The sequence below is a fragment of the Anthonomus grandis genome, chromosome 7 (genome assembly GCF_022605725.1).
Source record: "Anthonomus grandis grandis chromosome 7, icAntGran1.3, whole genome shotgun sequence".
Taxonomy (NCBI): Eukaryota; Metazoa; Arthropoda; class Insecta; order Coleoptera; family Curculionidae; genus Anthonomus; species Anthonomus grandis.
This window is the reverse complement of record NC_065552.1, coordinates 22,605,845-22,620,520: the sequence shown is the minus strand read 5'-3', so window position 1 is coordinate 22,620,520 and position 14,676 is coordinate 22,605,845. Positions and strand designations below refer to the sequence as shown.

At 27.6% G+C, this 14,676-nt stretch overlaps 1 protein-coding gene across 6 annotated transcripts in view; it reads left to right on the top strand.

The window, feature by feature from the left end:
- The first annotated feature begins 991 nt into the window (after nucleotides 1-991).
- The window catches only part of LOC126738409 (optomotor-blind protein), a 164,525-nt gene continuing 150,840 nt past the window's right edge, over nucleotides 992-14,676 (top strand). For all 6 annotated transcript variants that reach the window (XM_050443736.1, XM_050443735.1, XM_050443732.1 and 3 more), the window contains exons 1-2: nucleotides 992-1,361; nucleotides 8,915-9,121. In XM_050443736.1, coding sequence (XP_050299693.1) covers nucleotides 9,030-9,121 — 92 coding nt within the window. In that variant the 5' untranslated portion in view covers nucleotides 992-1,361; nucleotides 8,915-9,029. The remainder of the gene's footprint in view (nucleotides 1,362-8,914; nucleotides 9,122-14,676) is intronic.

Genomic DNA, 14,676 nt, shown 5'->3' with positions numbered 1-14,676 from the left:
GTATAAAATAAAAATAATATGCCTGTGTCCCTTTATAGGGTATAAGTGTCCGGTTGAACTTAAAGTAATGAAAAACAACTGAATATATAAAAAGGTGCTCTTATAACAATTCCATCGATAAATCAGATCTCATTTGCTTATCTTAAAGAATAAAATAGTTATTAAGTGTTCCCTTTTTCCTGTGTCACCCGTTATAGCAAAGAAAGTGTAAATTTACTGCTATTGTTTGTAGTATACTGAAAATGAAAATTGCGTTCCCAACAAAGTTATGACATATTAAATTAGAAGACTTACTTTTAAAAAGAAGTAAAAAAGAGAGACGAAATAAGATTTTTTGAAAAGCAGTTCTATATATGGGCAGCAGTGCATCTATGCGTGCCATTTGCCAATATAATCTTTGAAAATTATTGCAGATAATAAATTACGAAGAATCATATCCATTCAGATTATGCATTATAAGAATTTATGTTCCTTATAAACGTTATTATTTCATGTGAATTATGAGGAGCAAGCAACAAATCCACAATGGATAATTAATATAGCGTGTTTAATAAAATTTTACAACAGTTCAACGCTGTTCCGTCGGAAACCGTTCGACATCCAGCAACTTCACCAAAACCCCCGAAAATTTCCACTCTGCCACCTATCAGCACACCTCGGGCACCACCATAACCAACCCCCCAATCCAAAAAAAAACAACCCCCTATCCACCATCTAACCCTTCTTCTATTTTCTTTGCACCATCGGCAAAGACTAAAAATGTCCACGTAGTCCGCGCGAGAAAGAGACACAAACAAGCGAAGGCGTCCAAAGCCACACCCATAGAGGCACCAGCCCACCCCAGAAGTGTGAAAATGGTGGGGGTATTGTCGCCATCCGATTGGTCGTAACGCGTCGGTGTCAACTCTTCGACCAATAGGAACGCGTCGCGATCATTAACGCCGCTAAGTGTTGGCTTGTGGGTTCTAGTCTATAGTTGTCCGTTGTTCGTTATACCGTTTAGGTGTCAGGCTTCGCGCGGATATTCTGGCCAAGCGTTTTCTCAGATGAGACCAGTGCTTTTATATTTTTGACTGTGATTGGCCCTGGATCGTTTTGTGTGTCTGTGTATATCGCGCGGAAAACGTGGAAAAGCGAACTCTTTGGACGGAAATCTAAACATAAAAGCTGGACGGTGTGAAGGTTCATTGGATCGTGCCGGATTTTTTATTCTGCGTCGTTCCGGTGATTTAGTTTCTGTGCTGTGATAAGTCGAACTTTTTTTTTTGGAAAACACTGTTGTGCAGTTTTTTAATTTTTGTTCTTGAGTGGCAATGCTGTAAATTTTTATCCAGAAAATAAAAGGGGTCCTTAAATTGACTGTAAGTGTTTTTGTTATTGTATTAGTGTTCGCCGAAATTTTATAATTGCATTAAAAAATACATATAAAACGAATATTTAAGCCAAAAACTTATATTTTTGTTTTTTGTTAAAGTGTACACTAGTTTATTAGTCAGAAATTTAATACAAATAAAATTGTATAAAGAAAACACTTAGTTTATCAGATCCATTTAAGTTATGCATCTAAATGGGCAATTTTTTTTAAGAATATACCAATAATAAACTTCTTTTTTCCTAATTCTAGGCCTATCGCTGATATGATCTATGTGCTAACAATTAATTTATAATCTTATAATACTTAAAATCATATACCACCTATCTATTTAAGAGCATAGGGCAAAAGAAATGAAAAAAAAAATTAAGATGGAAGTATATATAACACACGCAAAATTCTATTAATGTTTATTTAAGTTATGCATGAAAATAGGCAATTCTTTAAAGTATATTAATAATAAACCCAGTAAAAGATTTCTTTATTCTTTTATAACTATTCCTTGGTATGATCTATGTTTATATCATTTAAAAAATACTTTATATTAAAATTAGATACTAGTTCTTTATTTAAGAACGCAGTGCAAAAGAAATGTAAAAAAAAACATTTTAAGATACAAGTACAAATACACACAAAACTCTAAATATATCCGTTGAAGTTATGCATAAAAATAGGTAATTTTTCTAAGTACATATACATGAATAATGAACTCATTAAAAAAATTTTATACTAATTCCCTGGTATGAACTACCTGTGTATGCAGTAAATAAATATATTTTTAATATCATTATAAAATTAGATATTAGTTTTTCATTTAAGAAGGCAGTGCAACATAATTGTAAATAAGGCACAAATACATATACGTGCAAAACTCATATCATATCCATAAACGTTATGCATAAAAGTAGCCAATTTTTCTAAAAACATATGTATATAAGATTATCTTTAGTGCTCTATGTATAACAATTTCCATTTTCATTTCTTTAACTTAATAAGGCAGAATATATTAATCTAAGCTAAGAATGAAAAGAAAGAAACACACAGAAAATTTCTGAGCCTTAAGAATCAGTACGGGATATACAATGAAATTATTATACTATTATTAATAAAAATGTAAACTAGGCCTAACTAAATAAATATAATAAAATGCGTTAAAATACTTATTATTATTATTATTGAATTATAACATAAAATAAATATATTTCTAATTTTATAACAGAATTATATACTAGCTCTTTAATTAAAAACACACTGCAAAAGCTATTTAAAAACAATATTTTAAGATGCAAGTATAAACACATGCAGAATTGATCATATCCATAAAGTTTATGCATTAACATAAGTCAATTTTTCTAAGTCTGTACTAATAAGAAACCCGGTAAAAGATTTTCTGATTTTAAGCATATCCCTGGTATGATCTGTGTATTATAATATTAATTTTTATGTTTTACATTAGTATGCCGATAACTAATAATGGAAAAAATTCTATATATATAAAATAATTTAATCCTATAATTACGAAAAATTAAAGGAAATAAAAGAGTTAAGGAAAATCAATAAAGTCCAAGGGCCAGTATTTAGGTATTAATACTTTATTGTATCTAAAACTAAAAATAAAATCATTATAAAAAAATTTTAAGTAATACACAAGTTTAAAATAAATGAATAGTAAATAATGAAATATAAATTGAAATAAAAAAAAGAATGTAAATGGATAAGGAGACAAAACTAAAATAAGCAAAAATTCCTGTCCTATTAAAATATTTATAATAAGATACTTTAAAATAAAATAAAATAAAATAGCGACTACGTTTTTTACGGCAATACAAATTTGATTGCTAGTAGTAGTCAGTTCTTTTATAGACAGAGTATTTTCTAACATATTTTATTATTGTAATATCCAATAAATTAGGTACCTAATTTATAATTATGAGTTCTTCAGAACAATATCGATTATACCATAAACTTGCCTCAATAAAAGAGAAAAACAATTGAAACTTGTATATCATATATTATATCCTAATAAGGTATGCATTTAAAATGTACAAATAATGTATTATCCAGTGAAAAGGGTAGGAATACAAGGTAAATAATTTTTTTTATCCTTAATTTTATTATTATTATTTTAAATTATTATCTATTCCTGTATAAACATGAAATCTTCATTAAATAAAAAGAGTAAAGTTAATATTATTTAAAAAATTGTCTTCTTTTACACTAATTCTCAGAATATATTCTTAACTTGTAAACCATCAACCCTAATTTTCTCGCTAAATTGAATTGGTCTATAAAACAATGAAATGCAATAAAATATATTATAAAAATCGGTGCACATACACCAAACAAACAACTGTAACTCCATTTAAATTATGCATCTAACGTAGTCAGTCTTACGTGAATTTTTATGAATAATAGGACTAAAATAATCAAACGTTAAAGAACTAAAATAATGCATTTTTTTACTCATTTTAGTAATAATTTTCTAATGAGAAAACTATCGAATAATAATTTCAAAAACAATTGCAATACTTTTTTTTATCTCTATAGAAAAATTGTAGTAATTATTAAAAAACATAATTTAAAGCAAAAAAAATATATAAATTGTGCAAACTAGTACTAAGTCCCTTATACCCACTTAAATTATGATCTAATTAATTTCCTTATACAGACAAATACGTATGAACAAATAGGCTAAAATAATGAAACCTTGAAAAAAATTATGTAGTTTCTTTTACTTATTTTAATGTTCATTTTTAAAAATGAAAATAATCAAATGTTATTAAAAAAACAAGCAATACTCTAAAAAAAACATTATTTTAAAACTAACGTTAATGGATTATCATATCCAGATAAGTTATGCTTTTAAATAAAAATTAATTGTTCTAAATATATGTATATCTGCAAATAATATATTTTGTAAAAGAATAAAAAGATAACAGGTGAGAGATGTTTCTTATCCTAAACCTATCCATTATATAGGTTTAATGTAAAATAAAGGGAATATATAATTCTATTTGAATGTCATAAAAAATATTATTTTAGAACACAATTTAAACTACAAAAAACTATTAATGATTGTACATACTAACCTGTAAGTCCGTTATATCTATTTAAATTATGCATCCTAAATGGCAAATATACCTAAACATACAAATAAGGTTAACAAAAAACAAATATGTTTTTAAAATCTTTTAAATAAAAATTAAATGTTCTAAATATATGTATATCTGCAAATAATATATTTTGTAAAAGAATAAAAAGATAACAGGTGAAAGATGTTTCTTATCCTAAACCTATCCATTATATAGGTTTAATGTAAAATAAAGGGAATATATAATTCTATTTAAATGTCATAAAAAATATTATTTTAGAACACAATTTAAACTACAAAAAACTATTAATGATTGTACATACTAACCTGTAAGTCCGTTATATCTATTTAAATTATGCATCCTAAATGGCAAATATACCTAAACATACAAATAAGGTTAACAAAAAACAAATATGTTTTTAAAATCTCATTCGTATGAATAGATATACTAAGATAATCAAACCCTGAATAAATAGATAAATCTTGTTATTTTCATTTATTTTACTCTTAATTAAAAATAAAAGAAGACAATTTCAATACTTCACAATATTTTTTTAACCTTTTTTATATGCCTATCCACAGATAGTTTTAAAAATAAATACACACTATTCCGTTGCCATAGTCCGACGGAAAGCGTGCGAAATTTTCATATAAAACTAAATATGTACAAATATTTTTTAAAATAAATCTCTTTTACGTGGTGTATTAAATAAATTTTTAAATGTAAGCGTGCTAACAGATATTATCTTAAAATTAGTTAAAAATTAAATTATTACCTAAAAATCCCTAAAACTAAGAAAATAAATTATTTTATTTTTTGTATACAAAACTAATATATGAAATGGAAATTAGAATAATTTATTACCCAAATTAATATAAATTTAGAATGTGTGTACAAGAAAGTAGAAATTACCTAAACATACTGGTAAAAACTACCCTCTAATATAAGTGTAATTTGATTGGGGGTTAAAATAAATGCAAACAATTTATTTAATTAAAAAAAAATTACAACTATTTATTGTCAAAACTGATTGAACGAATATGTTATAGTTTACTTGTTAAGAGATTTGACAATTCTAATTGCGATTTAATTAATTCAAAATGCGAGTTTCATTGCTTATTATGTTAGTAGAAATGTACTAATTTCTTAGTTTACCAAGCCGATTTAAAAAAAAAAACTATTAATTAACTATTCGATATAAATGGAAAATTATGCTGTCATTATTATAAAAGAAATTACCCGAGAAGGAAAAACAAAAGTCTAATTTCTCAATAGGCTAAAGATATATTTTCCAAATCTGTTTTCTGATATTCATCTAATTATATTACTATTATATAATGAAATGTCACAAAATTTAAAAATATAGGTTTATTTCTTCATCTTTCATAAGTCATAAATCATAAATATTTTAATAAAACTAGTAATTATTGCCCATTTAAATTATGCAAACTAATGGATTATAACAAATTCAATAAAAAATAAATGAGAGCGTGTTCGAAAAAACCCTCGTACATGTCGATAAATATTTTTGTTTGCGCATTCTTTTCAACAAAAATGTTGTATACATGGTATCTTATGTAGCTGTGGTCGATACCAACTTTTTTATTTTAAATAGAATACCCTGTATGTGATTACATTTTTGGATTCTACACAAAATTATAAACATTTTGATATATCACATGCTATACTTTTATTTTACTGTTTTTTGAATTTAAAAGTCGCTAAAAATTATTCTACTAAAAATAGAAGCAAACGAATTTTCTTTTTCTATTCTTGCTTTCTATGTTTTTTTATTTTGCCTTTTGTACCAATTTTTACTACCTAACTATTACTATTATTATTATTATTTATTATTATTAAGCTTAAGCTAAGCATGAATAGCAATTAAACTAAGAATGAATTTGTGAGAGATTGTGCGAAAAACTATATTCAGCACATATATTCATATCCTTAGTAGATTATTCGCTAACCTTCGTTTCTCCTTTAGCAATGTGAAAATATTTAGCTACCGGGAGACGAAACGAACTGTTTATATATTTTTTTGCTTATTATTATTAGGAATTTTAAAGAGATTTGACATTTGGGGGTAACGGACTAAACTTATTTCAGCATAATTAAAATAAACAAAAATCTCTTAAATGTTTTTTCTGACTATATTTGAACTTCTAGAGCATATTAATTGACACCCAAAATTTTATACCCTATAATAAAAGTATATAATAGATGTTTAAAGATTAAACGTTGTTTCATCAATTTTAAATCATCAGTCAAATAATATTACTAGGAGTTTCCTATATTACTCGTTAAGTAAAACTAACTTTTAAACGTCAAAATTAATTTAAGCTGCCATTTGCCAATTAATTTCCTCTATAAAAATATTTTTAAAAAACATTACTATAAACACAAACGTATTTATTAAAAAAAGGAAACAAATGCAAAAAGCTTAACAAATAATTTTATTAATTTATTAAAATTATATTGGTTTTATACTTTAAATACCACTAAATATATTTTTTTGTGATAAGCATGCGTAATTTAAATGGGCATGATCACCCATTTTTTATTTAAATTTTTACTTTCATTATATTGATGATTTTATACTCATTATATATTATTAACATAATTATATGTAGCTTATTTTTATTTATCCTGAAATGCCATCTCTTTGAAGATTGGCTCATCATCATCAGCTTATTTTAACTTTTGATGCTGCGGCTCTAAACAACTCAACGGATCTACAGTTGTACCATTTTCTCATGATTAAACTAGAAAATGCGTCTGTTTCCCTGTATCTTTCTCTGCATATTAATCTACAACAATACATATTTCCCTCCCTTCATCACGTGTTCAGATATTGCAGCTTCCTTATCTTCAACGTGTTTATATTTTCATTGCTTTTCTCACTCTCCTCAGTACCTCCTCTCAAATGCTTCCAGTCGATCACTTATATTCTTCTTTAAGGTTCATGATATAATCTCATATAGCAATACCGAGAAAGTGTAGCATCTTAATAGTATTCTAAGAAAAATTATTAATTAAATTTAGGATTTCTACTACATAACACATTTCTCAATCTATTCAAATATGGTTTTGGCTTGTCTAATTCTTGATTTCATTTCTCTAATGTACTAATTACCTTCATTGACGGTTGTTCCTAAGTATTTGTAGTTCACTGAGTTCCTCTACTAATTCTCAGTTGATCTATAGATTTTCCTGTTGCTGTACTGATTTTGTAATATTCATCAATTTGATAAGTTTACTCTTCTCACTGCCTGTGACTACTTATTGTTTCGGCGATAAGTATGATATCGTCTGCTTTCCAGATATTATTGTTGGGTATTTCATTAACCTTTGTTCCTATTATTGTTTCCTCCAGTCATTTCTGAACGATTTTTTCCGAAAGACTAAATAATAGCGGCCATAGTACACATGCTTGCCTTACACTGAGTTGAATTTTTACTTTTTTTCATTTAAAGGGTAAATTATTACTTATTCTAATAGCTTTCACACAATTAAATAAGGTAGTTATAGTGAACTCTGTGAACTGTTTATTGTAGTTAATAAAACAGACATACATCAGTTGATTGATGGTTATGCATCTTAGAGTCAACACATTAAAGGGCAATAAAAACAAGGCTACTCTTATTCCTATTGCATTTCTAAAATCCAATTGTATTTCGCTATAGATGTCTTGTTTTAATTTTCGTAAAATTATTCAATCTTTGAGAATATTTTGAGAGCATGAGTCTTAGTCTGATAGTTTAAGGGTCGTTAAATTGTTTGGCATTAACCTTTTTTGGTAATGTAATGAATGATTCCATTGTCCACTTCTTGGATAAGCGTTAATAGTATTCACTGTTTGCAGTAACTCTTTTGTTAAAGTCGTTGTCATTATTTGATGAGCATCCCAGTTTGCATATAGATTCTGATTTGCTTCAGCTCTAATCTTAGTTTGATGTGAATATTCTTGGTCAATTGATCTTCTATTATTCAGCTTCTAAAGTTTAAGGTTTGCAGATGTTTTTTTTTGCTGGGAGTTTAGCTTTTCCAATCGAACTGTGAGTCTTACTATAACTGGATTATAATCTGTTGCTACATCTGCTCCAGGACAGATTATAGCCGATATTGAAATTTTGTAATGTTTATTGATTAGGCCATAATCAGTTTAATTCCTAACTATGTGACTGATGTTATCGGCGACTGATATTCAAGTACAAAGTATATATTAACATATAGTTCATTATTTATAGGGCAGATTTAGAAAATATGTCTTTAGTGTTTTGTAAATTTAGATATTTTTTCTTTTTAACTAATTTCTTTTATACTCACTCATATTTCCAAATAATAAATAATTATTTTAAAACGAACTAAAAAAACTACTTAATTTAAATAGCTTGTATCTACTGTTTACTAATAAATATAATTTCATACATAGATGTGTTTTTTTTAGTTATTATCTGGAGCATTTCTCCGGCGAGACTCAGAAGGCTCAACCTCGTGCAGTACCGTCCTTTTATGGTTGGAACGAAGCGGTGGACCAGTTCTACCGCTAAACCTTGTTCCCAATGCGTTTCGACAGCACACTCGACGCACCCGAAGCCGTAAAGAAAATGGCATACCATCCGTTCTTGCAGCTGCCCAGGCAAACGGACTTTAGGTAAATTCATTTAAAGATTACCACCCTTATTACCAACGTCCAATCCCATTATTTGATAACTCGTTTTTACCATCTAAATAATTCCTTTAAAATAGATTAGATGAATATATTGTATATAGTATACGTTTGTTCAAGCTCAGAAGATTAGTTATAAAAGTAATGGTTGTGGATGGCGTAAAGGATTATCCTAAAAATTGTGACCCAAAAGTGTGTTTTCTACATAAATATGACTATAAGTTTTATCACAAAAAGCAACAAAGAAACAGTTTATTAAAGTCAGGCTTATGTTCTGACTGTTTTTTTAAAATTTTTGTATTAATAATAATTGTTATTATTGAGTTCTTGGTAGATCAAATAGTTCCATATGCTGTTAATTAATTTTATGTAAATACCCCACTATGAAGTAAAAAATTACATTCATTATAATGAAGCATTATTTTGACATTTTCTATAGGAGTTCCATAAAAAAATTAAATTAGACCAGGTATAAAACTTATGGTATACCAACAGTATACGAAAACTACACTTTTTAATAATACATAATTATTTTGAGGCACATCCAAACATACGATTGTTGCATAGCCTTATTGTATTTAAGGAGCCGAGAGTATCTAGGAATGGTTGGAATGATGAGAACTGAGACCAAAGTTTTCTCACAAAGGTCAGGTATTTTTCATTTTTTGAGGAACAAATTTTTGAACTTTCTCTTAAAACGGTTAACAGCCCATGGCAGTTTTAAAGATGTATCTTATTATTTCATAGAATACAAAAGTGTTGATTGGATTAAGACGAAATCTGATTGAATGAATTTGAAAATGCCGAAATTTGTCTTCAAAATACCCAATATACGACATTCTGGGTGGACTTATTGGATCTAGATATTTAAGTCTACGACAAACTCGTTGCAGTACCGGGCTCAACTACTTCATTACAATTTAGCTGGCTTCAGTAAAATTATAATATTAATCAATCAAATATTTAACTGTTTTTGCTTTGGTGCACTCTTCCAATAGACAAAATTCAACAATGAATTAATTGTTTTTGACAGCGAATTATAATTTCACAAAAAATTAGCAAGTGATCCGACAGCTCAACATCCCTAACTCCATAAACCTGAATAAGGTCAATATTAGAAAAAATCAAATTCATCAGGGACATAAAAGTATCAGACATTCTTATTGTTTTTGATGACCTCAGTAATTTCAAATATCAAATATTTATGTTAAAATCGCTAAGAAGTAGTAAATAATAATAAAAAATATAAAAATCGACCAGAATGTTATTCAGAGAGCAATAAAAAAGTGGTATTCATAACAAGAATTTTCTATTGTTTATTTCTAGCTCCATACAAATATGTTTAAGAAAAGCCGCAGATTCTCTATGTAAAAAAGAGCGACGAAGAAAATTGATGTCATAGTTTTCCCCCAGTCGTCTTCCAAAGTTAACAGTTGCAAAGACAATCATATCCATTTAAGTTATGCATGAAAGCTAGATAAAAAAGGGTCTGTTATTGGTATTTATCTCACAGTATTTATTTGGTAATTATAAAATGTTTAAAAATAAACTATTTTTTTTATGATTTCTACTTTTTTTGAGATATATTGACTAAATAACAAACTTTCTATAAAAACTATAAATTGTTTTGGACAAAAGAACATATAGCATTAGCCTCAAATTTTATTTTGGCAATAAAATGCATGGAAAGGAAGAAACATAAAGTTTATTAAATAGCAGGGAATCATATCCATTTATGTTTTGCATCAGATATTTAATTTAGCCATCTCATGCTATTAAAGTTTTTTATTTTCCATAATATTTTTTATTAGGTTTAGGGTATTTTACTAAAGTATTTAAAGGTCTTAGAAAAGTATTTATATAAATTATCGACAGGCATATAATTTATCAACTGCTGGATTCAAAGGGCAACCTTGTATTAACAACAGAGTCATTACTGGGAATGGTTAAACAGTTAAAGCAACCCTCTAGGCCTCCTATCACTAATATCAGTTCAGAGGAGATCTTCGAAGTAGTAATCAACGAAATAAGGAAGGCCTAATCAAAACCAACAAAATAGCTGGAGAGGACAGACAGATAATAAAGGTGCCTTAATATGAAGGGGATCTCTACTGAAGACAAAAGAAAAATTTAGCAGATGCATTATTCCAAAATGCATTATCACCCTTATTTATATCCTTAACTGTCAAATTAGACAAAATGAAAAGTGAGAGATACTTAATCAAGACTTCAAGACACTGGATGGAAAAAAAAATGGTATTATGATGGACGGTAAAATGCTACGATTTTCTAATGATGTTGTTATAATTGCCTTGTCGCATAAAAAAACTCCAGATAATGCTCGAACAACTACATCACGAATTTGCAAAAGTGGACCTTGGAATTAATCTTTACAAAACTAAAATTTTAAGCAGGAGTAAAGAATAATTAATCAACAAAGAATCGAAAAGATTGACAAATATATGGCAAGCCATAAAAATCATCAAAGAAAACCAAACAGCCGAACCTTCTAGAAGGGTCAAACTTGGATCGACAGCTTTTGGTAGATTAAACTAGATGTTTAAAAGCAAAATACTGAAACTCAAGAAAGCGACGTTTTCAATAATGACGTATGGCTTAAAAACAATGACGGTGATGACAGCTCCAATAGACTAAGGGTAAATCAGAGAGCTATGGAAAGAGCTATGATGCGACTAAACCTTTGCGAGCCTATTAGAAAGAAGGATATTCATCGACAAATGAAAGTGACCGACGTCATCGAGAAAATATCCAACGCCTAATGGTCTTAGGCAGGACACTTAGCTACACAGCCAAAGGAAAGATGGGCAAAAAGATTATTGTATTGAAAACCACGCCTAACAAAACGGTTAGTTGGTTGACCTCCTTAAAGATAAATCAACGATGGCTCGGATCATCAAATCGAGAGCACAAAATCGGAACAATTGGAAAAATCTGAAGGAGTCAAATTAGACAAAATGAAAAGTGAGAGATACTTAATCAAGACTTCAAGACACTGGATGGAAAAAAAAATGGTATTATGATGGACGGTAAAATGCTACGATTTTCTAATGATGTTGTTATAATTGCCTTGTCGCATAAAAAAACTCCAGATAATGCTCGAACAACTACATCACGAATTTGCAAAAGTGGACCTTGGAATTAATCTTTACAAAACTAAAATTTTAAGCAGGAGTAAAGAATAATTAATCAACAAAGAATCGAAAAGATTGACAAATATATGGCAAGCCATAAAAATCATCAAAGAAAACCAAACAGCCGAACCTTCTAGAAGGGTCAAACTTGGATCGACAGCTTTTGGTAGATTAAACTAGATGTTTAAAAGCAAAATACTGAAACTCAAGAAAGCGACGTTTTCAATAATGACGTATGGCTTAAAAACAATGACGGTGATGACAGCTCCAATAGACTAAGGGTAAATCAGAGAGCTATGGAAAGAGCTATGATGCGACTAAACCTTTGCGAGCCTATTAGAAAGAAGGATATTCATCGACAAATGAAAGTGACCGACGTCATCGAGAAAATATCCAACGCCTAATGGTCTTAGGCAGGACACTTAGCTACACAGCCAAAGGAAAGATGGGCAAAAAGATTATTGTATTGAAAACCACGCCTAACAAAACGGTTAGTTGGTTGACCTCCTTAAAGATAAATCAACGATGGCTCGGATCATCAAATCGAGAGCACAAAATCGGAACAATTGGAAAAATCTGAAGGAGGCCTACATCCTGCAGTAAATAGATAACTGCTATTGATTGTTATAATGATGCATCAAATATTTTATTTAGGCTTTAAATATCTTTAGAGTAATTTTAACTTTATTTATATTGATTTTAATTAAAACATTTTACTGGTTAATTAGATACTTAGACTTGGATTTAGCGTATGAATATTTTAAAAACTACTTTTTCAAAAATGTTTCTAATTTCTTAAGATTTTTTAAAATACAAAAATTATGAATACATTAATAAGGACATTTTTTAACAAGTCTTAGGTACATTTTTCACCAAACTTTTTTTATGACTTATATATTCTCAATTTGTGAGAATTTTAATAAAAATAGGAATTATATATAAAAAATTCAATTGGCCCAAAAATGCCTACAATAAAATATTTAAATGAATATATATATATATATAGGTTTTAAGTCCCCAAAGATGGAATGCCTGATGTCCAAAATGTTGAAAATATTCTCTCTTAAGATAGAAATTAGTTTAAATATAGTTATATAAATAATCAAATTAATTTAGTTTTAGTTTAAAGATGACATCGCATCCATCTAAGTTAAGTATAAAAATTATATTTGGAACAAGTGTCAATATTGATGTAAGGCTAAAAGAAAAGTGTTTTGTTTCTTGACTATTTTTAAGTGAAAACCTTTTAATGCTTTTATATATAAGTTTTCATCAAAAATATTATTGGTAATGGTTATAAAAAGAATGTTTATATTTTTCCGAAAATAACACTTGATTTAAACTCGGATTTAAGTAAAATAATAAATTTTTTTGTATTTTTCTTAGAAATCTGATATATGAAATTTTAGGTTTAGTTTCTAGAGAAGATCTTTATATTGACCGAAACTTTCTTTGCTATCTGAATTTTCTAATTTTTTTTAGAAATAAATTTAAATAAACAGGGAATTTTATTCGTTTAATTTATTTAAATAATTTTATTACTTAAACAGATTCGGATTTATTTTATATTTACTTAAACAAAAAAAATCAAACTAATAAAAAAATTACAATTTGAGGTATAATATAAATTAATTTTAAACTCAGGAAAATATTTCCAATAATATTCGGAAAAAATCACGTTTTTACTGATAAACTTTTTAATAAAGTTTTTGTTATATTTTTCGCTATCTTGAGATAAGTTATTTCACCTAACTATTTAAAGGTAGCTACATGATTTTAACTGGTAAAAAATAAATAAAAATAAAAACGTATTTACAAAAATTATGCTTAACCCATTAGTGCATGAACTTATAAAAATTGTTTTTTTTGTATTTTTTCTTTATGAATTAGTTAAATGACTTAAATAAGATATAAAAAAAAATACAAAAATCAAATATTGGTTTTTATTAGTGTGTTATGATGCGTCCGTCAAAAGGGACTGCATGCATAAAATACATAAAATTAATATTATTTAGTTTGTATGGAAATTTTGGAAACAATTTTTTGGATGAAGTCCACAGTCACATTTTACACATATAAAGTTATTTTTCTTCTTGCATACTTGGCACCTTCGATCAGATTCATTGTACCGAATTCAAATTCAAATTCAAATTCAAATTTATTAATCATTTTGGTTATATTATAACAATTTTTAACTTAATTATATTCAATAATAATAGTTAACAGTCATTGTTTTTAACATACACCTAGATGTTGTAACATCTGTTTGTGTATGCTGAGAAATCACAAAATTTTAGTAATAATATAAAATATAACTAACCATAATCTACAACTAAACAAAAATTCTCCAATAAAATTTCCCTTCCCAAAACTATTTAAAAAAATTAA